The sequence below is a fragment of the Halichoeres trimaculatus genome, unplaced genomic scaffold (assembly GCF_033239565.1).
Source record: "Halichoeres trimaculatus isolate MK-OKI-2021-1 unplaced genomic scaffold, fHalTri1.1 fHalTri1_scaffold_1, whole genome shotgun sequence".
Taxonomy (NCBI): Eukaryota; Metazoa; Chordata; class Actinopteri; order Labriformes; family Labridae; genus Halichoeres; species Halichoeres trimaculatus.
This window is the reverse complement of record NW_027437179.1, coordinates 14,223,963-14,243,366: the sequence shown is the minus strand read 5'-3', so window position 1 is coordinate 14,243,366 and position 19,404 is coordinate 14,223,963. Positions and strand designations below refer to the sequence as shown.

Below are 19,404 nucleotides of genomic sequence, written 5' to 3'. Positions count from 1 at the left end.
AAAGCATTCAATATGTCTGAAAAGGAGTAGGAAGAAGCAAAAGCTTTTCATGTCTTACCCCCACTTACTCTCCCTCTATATTAACCAATATGTTCCGTACTCGAAACCCCCCCTCACTCATCCAACCGTCCATTCATTCATTCATAGGTGTGGCAAATTACAGGTGTGGAGTACATGCTGACTGGTTCTTAGAAGTTCCACTTCCAAAACAAATCACATTCATGAGCACATATACCCGTCTGCATACACATGTTATACCCTGTTATACCCATATACACAGACACATACATACAAATATACAAATACACAAACTTGCCTATATTATGCATAGTCATGACAAGAATAAGCCATTCATTTAAGGATAAATCGACAGCCTTTAAAAATTCCTTGACTCTGTTTCCATAATTCTATACCATTCAATAATAGCTTTTCTATAGGTTGTCTAAAGTTTTACATGTTATATATATATATATATATATATATATATATATATATATATATATATATATATATATATATATATATATATATATATATATATATATATATAATTTGATAAGATGTAAAACGTGAATAGGAATATAAATTTAAACTGCAGAGTTATCGTCCAAATGATTCCTCTAAACAGAGATTTAAAAACAACAGAAAGTGTGTCAGCTCTCATAATATTTGGACGCCTCACTTACCAGCCCCCTCTGTATCAACAGATGGGACCTGAGTTTAGCATAAAACTACCATGTTACATTTTTTTAAATGTGTCTCCAGTCATAAGTTGTTATCCTTCTTATCCATTCTCAAGTGTGTCCAAATGCTCCTCTGCGCATCAGTGAGACAGTGGAAGGTACAAACACTAACAGAAGAGTCAGACACTTCATCAGTATCTTAGTAGTGCTATTCTGGCTTCACTTTGGTACAAATGGAGGTGTAAATACTCCATCCATAATAATACAGTTACAAGTAAAAGAAATGGTGAGACCCATTTGGAATTAAAGCTATGGTCTACGATTTGGAAGCTTTGTACATCTTAATAACACTGTTTATAGGGCTGTTATGGTCCTATGGTCCAATCTACACAATATAAAGACCAAAAAGAATGAAAAAAATCCATTCAGTATATCTGCTGCAAAGCTGCATACTAGTTGACCAATTCGAACCGTGCATGCCATGCGCGATTCAGATTGGTCCGTGAGTCCATCCAATCCCCTGTCTCCCTCGCTTCGCACCATCGTCCACCGTCATGCCCATGGTCCCACCTCGTCCTTCCCCACTACCCCTCTCACGTCAGCTAGCTGCTCAGCTGCCGAAGTGTCATAGAGCCAGAGATGACCGAAACCGGGAAGCTGTTACTGTTACCTTTCTCTATTTCCTCACTAGCGGCCATGGATCCAACACAATCACAAACGTTTCTCCCCGACGCCACAGTGCCTCACCACCACAACAAGTGCCTTGCTGTATCCACAAAAGAAATAAGTGTGATCTTACCGGCTGTCCGTTCAGCTCTTGGATTTTGGTACACACACAGCTCAGTAGATAGCTTGATGAGAAACCCGAACTGATCTGACCTGCTCGCATTTACCGTCTCCTTTCCTCCTGCTTGATTCGACACAGCTGAGCAATTAACGTAGACACAAACCAGCTGACAGGACGGGCACGCTCGCCGCAACAGTTACACATAGGGCCAAACACAAACTAATTAGCTTTGACAGTGGATACTACTACTCCCGCTGTGGACAAACTCATGCCGAACTACTTAAAAACCCACCGGGACTGCTCCAGGGTGGATACAGGTGCCTACTTGCTCTGGTGAGTGCTTCCTGAAAAAAACACAGAAATCTTAGACGGAGTTTGGCTGTGTGTTGTGTGCGTCATGGGGAAACTGAGGCTACGCTTCACGTATCAGCTGGCAAACAGCTGGTTGCCGCAACAGGTAATGACTTTGTTTACCACAGTGGGAGATGTCAACTCTGCTTAGTCTGTGCCTGTACTGGCTAATGACTGAACGCTGCTGGTTGGAACGGGTTGGCTCTGTCAATAGATTTTAGCATAAACTAGCCACACATCTTTAGCTTTGTATACTGAGCTGGTGAAGACACACCTAGAAAGGTAAAGCCTCGCCCACAGTCTGCTCTGCTCTGATCAGCTGGCAGTGGCAACGCCAGACCTGCTTCGCCGGCTAATTCATGGTTTTGATCGCGCCGGTCCAATTGAAAAAGCTACCACTGTGTGTTACAAGGAGGATGACTGTCTTGTTTGTTACATTTTCCACTGGCCGGCTTCTTACTCTGTTGGAGGGTGCGTGTTGTTAGTAGGTGAAGAAGGGCAATATGAGCTGGGGGGCGGGATCTTGGAACACGGAGGGGAGGGGTGAGTGAGGCTGTGTTTTTCAAATGTGTCTTATCAGCCAAACTGGGTTTCAGATCGTAGACCATAGCTTTAACTGCAAAAATTGATCCAAATGAGGTTCTTCCTGAACAGACCAAAGGAGATTCAACCAGTTTTTAAACCAAAAGAGTTCAATACTTTGTCTTGCAGCTGTATACTTACAATCAAAACAGAATCAATAAAATGATGGAAAGTGCAAGAAGACTTGTAGAAATGTAGAAAAAAAACAAAAAACTGAAGATAATAATTCAGAGAGAATGTAACAAAGTTTGATAATGATAACTCTACACTTGCTTTTTCACACTGACTTTTGAAGGTAATACTTTCAGTTCATCTGCAGTGTTAATGAACGGGAACAACATCTCAGCTAAAACACGGGTAAAGGTGTAAATGTGTTCCTCACTATCAGGATCAGAGAAAGACAGGGTTCTTCCATCACAGTCCAGATGAACTCTGACACGTTGAAGCTTCTTCTGCACTGGAATAACAATGGGTGGGTTTGGTGATGATCTTATAGCGTATAAACCAGAATAATACCCTATTCTCCAATGTCCAATTTGCCCACTTCCTTTCCTTTGGAAAGATTCTGCTATCACACCCAGAGTCCACTTTTCACTGTCTCCAACCTCGACATCCCAGCTGTGAGTCCCAGAGGTAAAACCTTCAGAGCCCAGGACGGAGTGAAGGAAGTCAAACCTCTCTGGATTATCAGGAAGCTGCTGTGTCTCCACTCGTCTGACACTGGTCAGATCATCAGACACCATGAGTTCTGGGTATGCAGAGTTTGGATCCAGAATCACAGGACTGTAGGAGACCAGGTCCTTCATCTTGTTCCAGATGTTGAAGCTGAGGTTGCCCAAGTGTTTGGCCACATCAACCAGAGCTCCTGAGGGCAGCTGTGGATCCTCAGACTGGGGACTCTGCTGGACTCTCTCCACTGCAGCCTTGTAGTTTTTTAGGAATGAGACGTCCTCAGCTCTCAGCGTCTCCTCTGTGACTCTGACTGTTTCTGATAGATCCGTTATCTTTCTCCTCAGAATCTCCATCTCCATCTTCATCCTCTGACTCTTCTGCTCTTCTTCCTCTCTCAGAGCCGACAGCCTGGTCTTTTCTTCTTTTCTCAGAAACTTGTGGAGCTTCTTAAACTGTTTCTTGATCTCTTTCTCTGTGCTTTGAGCTTGAGCATGAATGTGTTCTGCAGCTTGGTTGTATTTCACTTTTTCTTGCAGACAGTCATTTAACTTCTCTTTCCACGGCTCCAAAGCTTCTTGAAGGTTCTCTTTGTGTTGTTGAGCTGCTTCAACAATGGGTCTGAATCTGTGGTTGGTGTGTTTTTCTGAGTCTCTGCAGACAACACACACCGGCTGCTGATGGTCCAGACAGAAGAGTCTGAGTTTCTCAGAGTGCAAACTGCAGAGATCACCTGAAGGAGTCTGAACTCTCTCCAACAAGAAGGTCTCACACAGATTCTTCAGGACACGGTTCACAGGTGGAGAAGCTGTTGAGGAAACTATCTTACATTGTGGGCACTCGCGTGCTTGTTTCTGTCCCCACCATCTCTTCAGACAGTCTTTACAGAAGCTGTGGGTACACGGCAGAAGGACAGGCTCCCTGAAGATGTCATGACAAACCGGACAGCAGAGATCCTCCTCTAATCTGGACGCCATTTAGTCTCTGACCGGAGCTGAAAACAAAGCATACAGTAAGTACAGTTACAGCACCCCTCCTTTTTTTGTTCACTTCACTTACAGCACAGATCTTCGCACATCCACTCCTTGGGCAGGTGCGTTTGGTTAGAAAAAAAAAAGTCCAAATTTATCCGTCGAAAAAGACAGATTTCTCACACTGGCCAACTTTTAGAAAGAAAAGCTTTTATGCAACATTTTGGTCACAGAGCAAAGCAAGCAAAATTAGCTTTTTAAAGGTTTATCTTACCAACACGTTCCTGAAAGGTTACTTTTGGTAGTGATTTAAGGTTGCCCCTTAGTTTCCATGGAAAGTTTGCGTTATGTTCTCTAAATGCAACGTGTTGGTTTGATGTTTGGTTCCTGGAATGTTATAATCTCTGAGGAATGTTAGTTTTTGGTTATAATTGGTTATACTGACATCCCTAAACCTTCCCCTCACCTTTAGGGGATGTTAGTTTTTGGTTTTCTGGGGCCAGTTGTTCAAAGAATTTAATCCGTATCAAAATGATGCCGGTTTTTCAAAGCAGCATTGGATTGGATCAGCCTGATCTGGATACACAGTTTTCGAGATTACCAAATCCAGACTGCCAGTGCTCTAAATGTGACAACGTATCATAATGTTGGCTACCAGCTCTGTAAAGCACAACAGGTAGAAGAGCCAACATGGGGTCACTGAAGGTTTTTTTTTTTTGTCTGAAAAAATAAGAAAATAAGAAAATAGCCTAAACATCAGCTTCTATTTTGAATTTCTTTTATGTCCCTCATCTGAGCCACAACAAATAAATAACATATATACATTAAAAAAATACAAAGTGGATACTTTGAAAACGTCTGAAATGTTGAAAATAAAAAGGAGGCTAAATGTCAGATAGTTAGCAAAACAAAAAAAATTAGGCTGTTTCTCCATCTGTGAAGGAGAGTCCAGCTTTTTTAAGATCTTAAGTTTTTCTATGATTTGCTACAGTTTGATCAGCTCGATTTGTTCCTCTGCCAGGAGTGTCTGTGCTTCTGCTCTTTCACTTTATTTATTCTTTCTCTTTGTTTTTGCTTTACTGTACTGAAAGGCTGCATCGGTAACCTAAGTTAACTTTATCTACTTTATCACTGGTTAATGGTTAAACAAGTCAAGTGCAAAACACAAATACAAGTATCAACACTAAATTGTACACTAATGTTGAATTATTTGACCAATTATAAAGTTTTCCTACATTTTCTTCCTGAAATCCACCTTGAAATCCTGCCCCTGTTGGGATCAGGATAATCCTGTTTTTTTGTTGTTGTTTTTTTTATTTTTTTGTTTTGGCTCAAGCTCAAAGTGATCCAAATCCTACTGAAAAGTTCTGAACAACACAAATTTAACGTTTGATCTGTATTAAAACCAGGATTGGAATACGTGACCTAATCCGATTTTGAAATCCTTTTGCTTTTGAACAACTCATTTTCAACATTTGATCCAATCCAGTAACCAAAATCTGATTAGAATACCTTTGAACAACTGGCCCTTGGTTATATTGAAATTCCCCCACACCCTTTAAAACCATAAATGTTTTTATACCTGTACTTTTTAATGATAAATGTATTTCTTATACCTGACTGTACATAATCATGTAGTCAGTAATGAATGGAAAGGCAAATCTAACAGGACTTTTCAATTACAATATAATGAAACACAAATAAAATAAAAATAAAAATATCTAAACCAACTAGAAAAGCAATTTCTGAAGAAATTGCGCTGTGAATGCAGAATGCTGAAGCAGCTTGCGCTGAACTGGTAATGCAGAATGCTGAACATGAATGACTGAAGATATGTCTGAAAATGGCTGAATGAAGTCTTAAATAACTCGCGCTGAAATGCTAAAGCAGAAGCTAAACATGAATGACTGAAGATGTGTCTGAAAATGGTTGAATGAAGTCATGCAAGGCTTGCACTGAAATGCTAATGCAGAACGCTGAACATGAATGACTGAAGATTTGTCTTAAAATGGTTGAATGAAGTCTTGAAAAGCTTGTGCTCAACTGCTGATGTAGAATGCTGATCATGAATGACTGAGGATATGTCTGAAAATTGTTTTAAAAACTCCTGTAAAAGCTTGCGCTCAACTGCTAATGCAGAATGCTGAACATGAATGAATGAGGATATGTCTGAAAATTGTTTTAAGAACTCCTGGAAAGCTTGCACTGAAATGCTAATGCAGAATGCTGAATTAGCCTGCCATGAACTCTTTGATGAAAGGAAATAAATGGTCGAATAAATGGAATGGATGAAGGAATTTAAAGTTGAAATGGTTGCGTCTATTCAAAAATTAAAGGAATGTATCAAATTTCAAAGAACATTGATGGAAATAATGACCTGACTGAGGGGAAAAGTAAGTCGGCTATCTTAAACCCTGTTAAAATGTAACCCTGTGTGTCCTGTGTGTGAGTTTTTTAACCATGTAAGCCTGTAGGCTGAGGCCCATCTGAAGCCAGATGTTGCCATGGTGATCATTGTTCACCAACTGCCATCAGAGAGCTGGTCGAGTCTGTTGATTCCCAACACATTCCCTTTGAAATCAGGGTGTAAAGGTGCTTGAAATTCTGACAAAAAGAATGATCATGAAGCATGAATCAGTGCAATCTAAAATTGGATTTCAAAGTTTGAATGGCTGAATCAATTCAGGAATTAAAGGAAGGGATTTAAATTAAAAGAAAAAAATCTGGGAAAATAAGGAGCTGACTCAGGGAAATGGAAGTCAAATGCTGTTAAAGTGTGATACTTTCTGCCCTGTGTGTGTGTGTGTGTGTGTGTGTGTGTGTGTGTGTGTGTGTGTGTGTGTGTGTGTGTGTGTGTGTGTGTGTGTGTGTGTGTGTGTGTGTGTGTGTGTGTGTGTGTGTGTGTGTTCAATCATGTAAACCTGTCTGCTGAGGCTTATCTGAAGCCAGATTTTACATTGGTGATCAATGATAAATTAACAGACACATGCTTGTCTTTGTTCCTGGATGTTTTGATGAGTTACTATAAACAGCTGCATGAGATGAAAGGTTTCCACGGTGACCAGCTCGTCAAGGGCAGCAGGTGCAGGTGCACAACTTTGCCCTTGTTACAGTAATGTTATGAAGATTTTGTGGCAAAGCAAGAGTCCGAATCTCCTGTCACCTTGCCAAAACCGTGAGGGCTAGAATAAAAATGAACACACCGTAGGAATCCTGAGACCCAGAGGAAGCTGTCGATCTAAATTTCATGCATGAAGGTCAAGAAACAAACCCACGAGAGCGATAGATAGATGAGGGAAAATTTACTGATCTCTGAGAAAACCCCTCAGGAATTAACATGGAGGTATATGGGGATTTTTTTGAACTTCTCATGACAGTTGGCCATTTTGTGAAAAAGTGCTCCATCCTTTTGCTTTAAAAACCACTTTGTCAGAAGCAGGACAAGACTACTTACATGCTGAGGGCTTATTTGTGTTGATAGCTCAAAAAATGTGGCCAAGAGAGCAGTTTACCCAGAAGTTTCTCAGGTCTTGTTTCCCCCTCTCCGTGCTCTGTCGTTTGAATCTCCCACTCTGAGCCAAAACATTCCGTCCAATACACACCAATGTTAAACGGCTCAAAGAGCTGAAATGCATCATGACCTTTGAAGGGTCATTGTGAAGAAACTATGAATGCTAGGAAACATTTGAAACCCACTGAATGAAGACAAAAGATAGCTGAATATTTTGAAGTTTGAATGGAGTTTGTAGCTGAATGTATGACTGAATGAGGAGGGTTTGAAGAAAGCTGAAAAAATGTCCTGAAGGGAGAAAATTTTGAAAATTCCCCATTCATCTCTATGTGACCGAAATTTCGTAAATCGTCGAATATCTCGGAAATTATTCGTGAAAAGTTTCTGAAAAGTCATAGCCCCCTTGTCCCAACTGAAACACACGTTTTGAAGTTTGAACGGTGAAAATCGGTTGAAGTTTGTCTGAGTTTTAGCGGTCCAAAAAAGCGGGCGGAAGAATGAAGAAGAATAAATTTTTTTGTCACAGAAGAACATATGCTGTGAATGCATTGCTACATTCACAGCAATTACAATGTAAGGCCATGAAAACCAATCAGGTTTTTCCTCTCTGGAAGCTGGCCCACGTACAGGATTTTTCTTTTTTTCTGTTCTCTTCACTAAAAAGCACCTTCAGTCTGACTCCTGTTTTTTTTTTTCAAACTCACCTTCAGTGTTTGAAGAGTCGGATGGCTGTAGCTGTTGTGTTAAAGTGAACTCTTCTTTCTCCTGTGGCTAATGTCTCAGAAGAAAACTGTCAGAGTGAACCCTCTCTTCTTGTGCTTCAGTCTGCCTGTCTAAGTTTCGTTTCTGAGTAACCTCAGGTGTGTCAGGTGAGTCAGATGAGGGAGGAGCTTTGTAAGAGCACTTCTGACTAATGATGTTGCTGTAGAAATGAGGTGTGTTGACAAGAAACAATGTTACGAAATGCAAATTTATTTTGTAAGAAAATTAAAGAGGGGTATTCTGCTTTGCCATATTTAAAAACTAGATATGAAATAACAATGCTGGATCAAACGAAACTGTGCAAACCACTACACATTCAAAAGTTGCAGAAATCCTTGTATCTGTTGGTAAACTGATCAAAACCCTCCAATTTGAGAAAGCAAAACTCTTAATGAGATTTTTATGTAACGTAAGTTATCTTGACGTATGTAAGTCTTTCAGACAGAGACTGAAAACAAGAGTTTTCTAAAACACTAGTGTGAGAAACCTGTAAATTGTACAATAATTCTACAGGGGCACCAGAGGAACAGAATAAAACATAAAAGAAGCACAAATCTCCCATTTAAAATCTTTTAGGAAACAAGGAAGGGAAATAATTCACAAACATATCTTTAATATATAAATTTCCTTTTTACTTTCTTTGTTTTTTATTGTGGTTTGTTTGAATTACTTTTTTTAATGTTTATCTTTTGCAACATGTAGCTTTTGTGTTTTGTTAAATGACGTTTTTTTCATTTGAATCTATTTTTTTTTTGTAATTTGATTTTATTCTGCATTATTTACAAAAAAAAACAACCATCAGAAATGAAATGATAGATAATATACCATGACACCCCCCCCCCCCCCCCCCCCCCTTTCACAGCAGTTACAGGCATAAAAAAATAGCAAGTGAGGAAATGTCAGTCTTGTTGTTGATGCTTTTGTTTACTCTTTTTATATCATGAAGACACATCACCATTGATATCAATCTGATAAAAAAAAATCCTTACAGGTGATTTAAACATTTTGGGCTCATTTTTTTTTGCATTTTCATGAAATAATAATGTTTACTGAAATGTTTTCTGAGCTCAGTGGGATTTTTATTTTTTACAGTCATGGGTAAGCATCTCATCACAGAGACTATGTTTGTTTTTTTCAGTGTATCTGTATCTGTTTGTTTCACCAAACTTGAAAAGATAGAGTATGAGATGATCTCCCAGGAAATATTTAATGATTAGTGTAAGATTTTATTTTATTATATGGAGACTCCCATGGCCCCTGGTAGTTTCTTCTGTTGCAGGCTCACTCCTGAAACAGGAGAATACAGGGTTCCTCTGTTTTCATCCTCAGTCCGTGAAACAGCGTTAAAGAGGGCCCCACTCATCCTCCACCCACTCATTAACACTCCAGGATTTCCAGAGTAGACTCAGGCAGGTTGCAGTTTGCTGATGACATCTCTCAGTACTTTTCACTGAGTTCATGAAATGCAGCATCCAGCACAGAAACCCCTTCAGCATCTTCTCTTCTCTTAAACTCAGATCCCTTCAGTACCAGTTGGTGCACGAGATCATGAAACACATATTGTCCACTCTCCTGTTTCCCATCTGGCACTGGGGCAGCTCTCCTGGGGTGTCTGTGGGACAAAACACATCATCAAAATGCAGACATTTGCATGAGCACCATGTGTGCATATACAGTGTTTGTCAAGTTTACTTCAGGGCTCGTGAAGGGTTCAGGATGACCTCTGAAAAAGAACTGTGAGCTTACAGGATGACTTCTTGGGGATTAAATATGAGGTCAATGACAGTCAGTAGTGGATGCTTCTAATCTCCGTAAGGACTGTAGAGGAAAGCTTCAGACTCTTTACTTATATGAAATTATCAATGCATCCTTCATACTAAGTTCTGTTGTGATGCAGTGGTGAATTTCTCTGCATCTTGTGGAAACTTCTTCTTAAACTGAGAAACTTTGGTGCATTTTGCAAACATTTTTCATTCTGGATACGTCCTGAACGGAGAGCTACAACCTGATTTTCATCAGTAAACTGCAAAAACTGAAATCTATGCAACTGTTTATGTCTCATTTTACTGAATATGCATCACATTCAGCCAACAAGTCAAGAAAATCTCTTATTTCAAGATATTATAAGACCAAATTGACACCTGCAGCATTTTTAAAGAGTCAAAAAATGCCAAGAAAGTATGAAACAAAGATTCTTGTCCAGTCTCTCGAAATAAGATTGATAACTTAACACGAGAAAAAATTAACAAGAAATGTATGTGTTTCTAACTTCTTGGCAGATTATTTTACTCTTTACAAACTATTCAGGTATCAGTTTTGGTCTTTTAATATCTTATGATTCGACTCCACCTTGGTTTATTTGGGCCTTTAGAAGACTTTTAGCTGAACCATATGAGATGTGTGAAAACAAAATATTTCTTTAAGAAAAAGTAACTTGACCATGAATTCAAACTGTTTAATAGACAACCAATCAGAATAGAGGGAAGCTTCACTTTTAGTTCAAGAAATAGGATTTATTGGGTGCTGGTGTAATAGGCCAAACTATACCCCATCCAGACTATACCAGTAGTCAAAATGGCCTTGGCCACTTCATGCCCCCCAAGGCAGATTATATCCCCCCTACACAAGATATATTTTTAAATATTTTATTGATTGAATAAAACATAGAAATATACAAATAAAAAAATTATCACAGGTAACAACCCTGAATTGATCACGCTCTGTGGCAGCGTAGATCATCAAAAGTTGGTGACACAGCTGGTCTTCAATGTTAAACACAAAGTGAATATGATTTAAAGACTTCAATGAACCAGTTATACTGTACTGTATACATATGTAATTACTTCATTTAAAATTTACTCTGTTACTGTGGTGTTAAACAAGTCACTCTAGATATTAAAGGTTAAGTGCTGTTAGATGTTTAGAGGAACTGTTCAAATGAGAGGGAGCTGCAATGTGAAGATAACTGCTGATTGCCATTGAACAGAACTCAGTTTCATGTGCAGCAGTTTTCAGTTTACAAAAACATTTATTCTTCAAACAAAAACAAAAAAAATAATAATTTCCAGTCCAAATTGTAATTGAGTTTGTTCAAATTAAAGAAAAACTAAGATTTGAGCAGTTCTTAAATTTTTGAAGTATTCACTCTTCAGTCATTTAATGAAACAAGTTTGGCTATTTTCAGATCTGGACAAGATAGTTAGAAGTGGTTAACTCAGATTCTGGAAGGATTACAAACCTTTTTTTTATTTTTGTAATTAAATGGAACAATGAAACATGTTGTATGCCCTGCTAGCATTCACAGTGACAATCCTTCTTTGAATTAAACACTTGATAAACACAAAACCCGCTGCCTAGAAGGGGTATATTCTGGCCTGGAGGGATATAGTCCAGCCTTTCCTGTTTTACACACCAGATAAATTGTGACCCAGTCCACTTTAAACCCTAGGTATAATTGGGCCAAAATATACCTGGGTATTATCTGGACAGGGGGTTAATTTGACCTGTTTCAATGGTATGGTGTGGTGTGGTGAGGGAGTTCCCAACCTTTTCAGCCTGCAACCTCTAACAAAGACGTGTCTGAGACAAGTAACCCCCTGTAACATACTCATGGGCCAATCAAAAAAGACAAAAAAAAAAAAGAGTGAAAAGGGGTCTGGACCTATGAGTACATTTTACTGTGTTTCTTAAATGAATCTACCTCCACTGATACCGCTGTTATCCTGGTTTAGTCACATCAGGGGTCCTCAACAAAGACATGAAAACATAAACATTTTCTCCTCTCATGGCTTTTCTTTGAAATGTAGCCTCTGTTGTTTGGTAATGTCTTAACAATAAAGGATTAAATATTCAAATGCAAATCGTTTTGGATTTTGGAAGTCATTTCACAACCAAACTATCAGTGTATGTGAATCCTGACACTCACTTCGGGAACCACTGGTGTTTCTATTTGAGGGCTGAAAAAGTCTGAAATAAAAGTAAAAGAAGAAGAAGAAGAAGAAACAGGATTTATCTAAAATGAATAGATATATTTACTCAGTTAAATATCACCATACCTTGAGCAGACTCAGAACCTGATCCTTCTGTGTTTGCAGGTTCCTGCTGTTGTTCAGTCACCTCCTCTCTCCTCTCTCTGTCTTCCCTCTCCTCCCTCTCGTGGCTTTGCCCCCCTCCCATCATCAGTCATCTACAGATCAAATCGCACCTGTACAAAAAAAAATCACAAAAAAGAAATATGCAACTGTTGAATTTCTCTGTCAACACATATAGAAAGTTCTGAGCTCTGAAACTTTGTAGGAAAATTTCTTCTTTGTGCAGTTTTTGTCAATATAAGTGAATTTGTTCCGCAGTGTAATTTGCAAACACCTCAGGTAGATATAAAGAAGACAGCAGATTGTCATTTCTCTGCATTTTTTTGATTAGTGTAAAATAAAAGCTAAACCACACAGAAAAGTTGTTTGATTTTGCAAAAACAAAAATCCCTCTAGCTGCTGCTGCCACATGGTTGGTAGGAGGAATCTTCACCTCTTGTAGCGTCTGTCTCAGTCCCAGTACACGTCATACTGGGTGGTTTGATTTGGCTTCGTTTGAACAACCAGAGCACATAAAGAACCTGTTGGCTCAGAATTACACATTAAAAATAAGTGGATTCCCGAGAGGAGTCGAAGGGCAGACACTCAGCTTGATCTAATGGATCCCTGCATCAGAAATCAACTCTCCGTGCAGCAGGTGATAAGATAAAACGCTGAGTGAGAGAGGGCAAAGATGCACAGACCTTGATAAAGAGAAAGAGGACGAGAGAGATCAAACCACCCCGCTGTTATCAGCCCGGACATCTCTAATTCTTTCCAGAATGATCCATCTACGGCGCCAATCCAATCAAACACAACTCAATCAGTTCAGCTAATGCAGCCAACGGGATCATCTTACTCTGCTTTACACTTTACACCACCACAGTGTGGGCGCTAAAAGCTTTCCTGGTGGTTACTAATGCATGCTGGGAAATTACACAAGAAGAGCAGAGGTTTTATTAGGCAGCGGTTTTCACAGGACCAGAAGGGATGGATCTGCAGGATTGAAAACAGCACTGAACCTACAAATAACATACGCAGAAGTCTTCTGGAACTGCTGTTTGGGGAAAATTGTATTTCAAAAGACCAAACAAGCTCAAAATTTATCACCGACTATCTGCGGTTCAATTCACTGCATTTTACCTTTAGTGCTTCAGAACTTGTGTCTACTGTTTGACCCAAGCAGCAACTGCCAGTCTAAGAATATAAGCGGTTTAAGAACATAAGACAATGCAGATTTACAGCCTGGTTAAAAAAAATATTCCGTCTGAAATGCTAATTTCACTATCAGCACACACTGTACAGGGGTGAATTTTTTTTCGAACTTTGCAAGTAAGAGGATATTAAGATCGTAAGTTTGCCCAACCAGGGGCACAGCACAGGATAGCAAGTGTTGCATCTTCACAGAGAAATCACTGGGAAATTTTTTATGTGGTGGTTTTCCCAGCTTTCTGTCCGCTATACAGAATATACTTGTCTGTGTGTAAATGCGTGCACGTGTTTGTGTGTCTGTAAACGCGTTGGAGTGGAATTTCACCATGTGCAAAACCGCACAAGGGGAAATGTGAACGTGACGATGTACTAATGACACTCGTCGTGTAAATAAGATAAAAAACATAAGGCTATTTAGTCTGTTAAATTAAAAAAACAAGGTATAGACCTGATTTATGAGAGAGGTAACTTTTAATCACTTAAATTAAGGCCACGTTTACACAGAGACTCCCGCAAAGATTCCTCCTTTTGCGTTTCCAAGAACCACCCACGCTTACATGAGGACAGCGTAAAAACGATCCACGTTCATATGACTCCAAGAGGACAAGTCACAACGATGTAGTGGCAATGTAAGGCCAGTAGTTGGTGGTGTGGATATGTGCGAGTATAAATGCTACTTGGAAATCAGCCATATTTTTTGTGGTTGTTCTTTCTTTTTCTGCCGTTTTATTGTGCGAGACAGTTGGCAATCCAACCTTGAGGCGCATTACCGCCACCAACTGGGCTGGAATAGCTTAACTGCAAATTGTGGCTGCGCACGCAACCTTCACCTGAAACTGCAAGCGCGCATGCGGTGATGTCAGCTTTTCACCCTGAAACGCTCTGCTCTGTGTTTATACAAGGCTGGATTGAGGAGCGATTTGTAAACTATCCACTCTGGAGGGCGTTTTCAAAAGTTTGCGTTTTCGGACAAAATGCAACACAGTCTCATCTAAGGGCAAGGCCAAAACGCAACGAAATGTCATCAGATCTGACCATTTTTGGCATTGTGTAAACGCAGCCTAAAACTAACTGGACTTCCAGGGGCGCAGGTGCCTTCGATGAGGGGACAGGCCACCCACCTATACAATAATAGGGGAAACACTGAATCATACAGTCTGTGCTGGTGCCTTACATTCAAACTTCAAAAAGCATCCACCCCTCTCCCTCTAGTTGGTTTGATCCAAAGACGCTGCAAGAGATCCTCTCTGACTGCTGGTTACACAGACACACACAGGTAGCAGTGCGATTTTTGTTGCTGGAAAGTTCACTTTAGCGATACCTTGAAAAAAGGCTGGTATCAGCTTAACACTCAAGACCAGTACTTGCCCATCCCTAGCAATTTGTCTTGTACTCTGCATCTTGTCAAAAACTGAATGTTGTTCAACCCAAACTTTGATGTAGTGTGATAAGTTAACACATCATTTAAGGGAAACACCTTTGTTTCTATTCAGCTATAAAGAATGACATCCACCGAGCTGTGTTTGTAGTTTATAGTCTGAGTCCGCTGAGCCACAAGCTTCTGAGCTGTGTGGACGTTCCTGTCACCCACTCTGGAATAAACAGGAACAAAATGCTGCTGAATATTTTCACACTCTCATGTCTGATTTTATTCACAGCACAGTGACAAACAGAGATTACAACCAGAGCGTCAAAACATTAGTAGAAGTAATGGACGGCAGTAAAACAGGCAGCAGGCCTTTCAAAAGGACAAATTAACCGCCTCACAAATGTGGAACGGCCGTGGGTCTCTGGATGAACTGCAAAGCAATAACTTGTGATAATATTCACATAAAAGTTGATTAGGGGCCTAACCTTTACTCCGCACCTAAATATAACGTGTGAGAGGAGCTTCTGCTGGATGCACATAAAAGTGTAACCACAGCAGAGCACTGACAGTGAGGGACATGCAAAAAGAAAGAGAAATATGGGATCTATAGAGGGAAAGTTTGGGGTTATGTAACCCTTTGTGTTATTAAATAAGACAAATTATATCAACCCCAGCTGTTAGAATCCCCGGCTAGCAGGATAACAAGTGGATTTAAGCTGCACATGCTTCATTCATGAACTTAAAGAGCATCTTGATCAGCATTCAGCACAGTTGCCTCTCTTCCCCTCCCCAGCTGTTTCACAGAGAGAAGCAGAGCTAAATTTAGCTCCATCCTCTCTTTCTTTCACATATTCTTTTGTTTTGACTTGTGCTCCCTCTTATCTCCGGTGCTGCCCTCTTTGGATGAGGACTCTCAGCTCCACACAAAAACCCACATCTGACCCACAGCGTGCAGCTGCAGGGTCCTCTATTATCCCTTCCCTTCCTTCCTTTTCTGCTTTTCTTACTCAACAGCCACTCAAAGGCTTTGAAGGCAGGCTGCATGAGAGAGCTCAGAGGATGCTGAGGTGTGCTTGTCTTACTTTTCTTTCCTTCCATAAATGAAACACTTTCAGCATGAATGGGGTTCACCCTTGAGGAAATAATTAAGATAAATAATCTCTCACTTGCAGCTTAATTAAAGTCTCTCTGCATTATTGATTGCATTAAAGTAAGAGTGTGTTTGCCTGGGCTCTGTTCTCTCTCACTTTAAGAAACAGGCTTCACTGTACCCGATCTGCATGCTGATTAAAGCTCCTGTGTGGAGTTATAGATGGTAAAGAAACAGACTTAAATTGATAAAGATGCCTTAATATGAGCTACAAAAACAAACAGGCCACTCATAAAAAAATGGTTATTAGTATGAACCAATAAGTATTGTGTGTGACAGTGGACCCTGGTTAGACCACGAAACTGGTTCTTTAAACTTTTCTATCCAAAAGATTTACCATGTAAAGCCTATAGATATTTAAAATAAAGACAGAATAGATTTTTTTGACACAAATTTTCAGCGAAGAAATCATTTGCCTTTCTTTGACTGCAAGGGTACTACAAATTTACAGCCCCTTAAGCTTATCACAGGAGCTATAAATTTGGCATCAGCGACCCTGAGTCAACCAAAGACTCTATATATTGCTTTTTATCTCTGATTTATATCCACAATAATACTGTTAAATTTTAATTTCAACAATTTCTAGGTCAATTGGCCTTCTTGAAACCACATTTATGTTTCTTTGCAATAGTTTTTTTAAGAACATGTAAAGAGGCCCAGAAGTGACAATTGAGCTGGATCCTGTAAAAGTTGACATTTTATTTTTTCGGAAAATCCTGTGGACTCTACCTATAAGAATGATAAGGTAAAGGCTGATTTTATTAAGGTTGCTATTATAGCCAACCTTAAATAAATGTCATGGCATGTCCAACTACAGTTGGATCCAGTGTAAGGGTTGAATAGCTTTAATGGTGAGGTAACACACCTGTAAATAACAACGATAGTCACAATAAGAGCAGATTTTAGACGGATGTTTCTCAGGATATAGTTTTATGCCATATAAGATTTAACAAATATTTTGTTCCTTGAAGACTATGTTAGGATTTTTACAGATGTCAGAGTAACCTGTTGGCCTTGTATTCGCCAAACTCAGCTCCCGTGTTTATGAGCAAAAATAGATGACATGTTTACAACACACAGCTCCGCCTACTGACAGGAAGTGTGTGCGTGTGTCTTTGTGTGTAAGCTGTTAGCTGCTGCCGGGAACTGTCATTAATTCTATCCCACCTCGTCGACCCCCTCGTCTCTTACGAGAGTCGTCCGTCTCTGTCGGCGGCCGAGTCCGATTAGTTTGCGGTGTTTCCAGGCAGAGTATCCCGTCCGACGTGTCTGCAGAGCGGCTGACTCCAGAGATCTTTAATATATGAGAAGAGGGATCACTCTGAGGGTTTTATCAGCTGGGACACTGAGGGCAGCTGGGAAGGATGAGGGAAAATTCCCAAAGCAGAATTGTGGCAGATGAAAAGAAAAGGTCCATCACAGTTATCTCTCAAGATTTTATAACAATTCCTGCTGCTCTGGGAAGATGCACTGAGGGACGCAATAGTATTTAAGCTAAATGCTAACAGTGTTTTGTGCAAGTGTGCACAATTTAAATTTTCCCTATAAAAAAATGTAATCCATCAAATCATGGATTCTTAAGCTGTTTCGTTTTGTTTTTAGGAAATTTTCTGGCCAAATTAAAGTGTGTGGCTCAGGCTCTTCACTGTTTGTACAACTTTATCATATCATTGCTTTTAAGCACAGAAACTCAACTGTTTTTACTCACTTACTGACTTAGTTTAATGCATTTTATGTATGTTTGTTAAAATCAAAATATAACACTGATATTTTGACCTGATAGTTGGGCTAAAAAAAATCAGGGAACAATTTAAGTTGACAAACCATTGGAGGACCATGGTAATCAGATCCTGAAGGCAGAAAGAAAGACACAGCTAGGTGTTAACTCTGTTAACTAAGAAGACTGCTTTTTCCAGGTAACATCTGACCAGGTAGCTTGTTTTCTACCTGATAGAGATGGAAAAGAAACATGTTCAACTGCAACTCAGCAACCAAAGGGAGGAACGCAGATGGGAGTGATACCTCTTACTTGTATCAAACGATCTTTGTTTGCTTTCCTCTCCTCTGGTTCGTCACCGCCCCCCTCCCACCGCAACCTGCTGCAGTGACGTCACACAGGTAGCGAGCTAATGGAAGTGTCAACAAACAACACGTCACGAGGAATGGCCAACGTGATTGGCCCAGAGCGCCATCCCCGCTGCTGCACAGGAAGGAGGCGGAGGACAGCCGCGTGTCCAGTTGCTATGCAGGTTAATGAAGAGGGAAGACAGCTGAGACGTTTTGTTTGTTTTATTTTTTTTCCCCCAGTTTCTTTCCTTTCTAAGCTCATGCACGCGCTCGTGGGCATGCGCACACACTAAGAGCATCTGGGCCAAAAACATTAGGAGCTTTGAAGCAGCTGATGTGAGGTAGCAGCATGAAAATATGATGGAGGCAAGTGAGGTTATGAAAGCAGGGAGGAGTATAAATAGAACACAAGAGAATAAACCTTTAAAACTACATATTAACAGATTAATGACTCAGCCAAAGTATTCATAATCATCAACAAACATGAAGCTATGCTGGGTGCAGGTGCTCTATATACATGTATAGAGATATATTTTCTATTAGCCATTCTTTCTTTTAGGTTTTCAGTAATGTTTATGTTTAATGTTTAATTAACCATGTTTTTCATATATTTTTAAAACTATCTACACCTTTATTTATTTAATTATTCATTTAATATAACTGTGAATCATCTCTATTGTGTGGCCTTTTTTGCATGTTTTGTCCTCACACGTTGTTTCAAGTGCACCAATCTTTGCTGAATTCTGCTGTCCTTGTCTGAACTTTAAGGACTCACATGCCCCTCATGGATAAGACTTCAAATCTGACTCACACTTTTACCCCCAGGGACATATTTGAAATCTAAGCTTAACATATTGCACAAGAGCCTTTCCTTTATTCCATTAACTTCTTAGGATTTTAGAATTTAATATTATAAAAAAGGATATACCTGAAAAAATGAATAAGTCAATAGAATTAGAGAGCCCAGGAGAAAAGGGCTGTCTCAAAAAAAAGGAACTTTGGAGAAACTTCACAGTGTATGAAAACTAAAAGAAAACACTGAAAAACAACAAATCCCGGAATAATTTGCCAAAAGGGATTCATGCAATAGCTGTTAAATGTAGATATCTGTGGGTCCACCATGTGTTTTAAAGCATGTATTTTATATTCTATTACTTCTACTTCTTAAAATTTGTGATTATTTTGGTTTGTACTGAATTTTGTTGTACATGTCGCAGTAA

The 19,404-nt window shown here is 39.6% G+C and overlaps 1 protein-coding gene and 1 long non-coding RNA gene across 2 annotated transcripts; both read right to left on the bottom strand.

Moving 5' to 3' along the window:
• Positions 1-658: 658 nt before the first annotated feature.
• LOC141795656 (E3 ubiquitin-protein ligase TRIM39-like) lies at positions 659-4,581 on the bottom strand. Its single transcript, XM_074676629.1, has one exon. It carries the CDS (start codon positions 4,047-4,049, stop codon positions 2,667-2,669), a length of 1,383 nt encoding a protein of 460 aa, XP_074532730.1. The 5' UTR covers positions 4,050-4,581; the 3' UTR covers positions 659-2,666.
• A 4,938-nt stretch (positions 4,582-9,519) lies between these two features.
• Positions 9,520-17,432, bottom strand: LOC141794774 (uncharacterized). Its single transcript, XR_012598554.1, has 3 exons — positions 17,285-17,432; positions 12,372-12,520; positions 9,520-9,928 (listed from the first exon to the last, which is right to left on the bottom strand). It is a non-coding gene; the product is annotated as an uncharacterized LOC141794774 (long non-coding RNA).
• Positions 17,433-19,404: the final 1,972 nt, after the last annotated feature.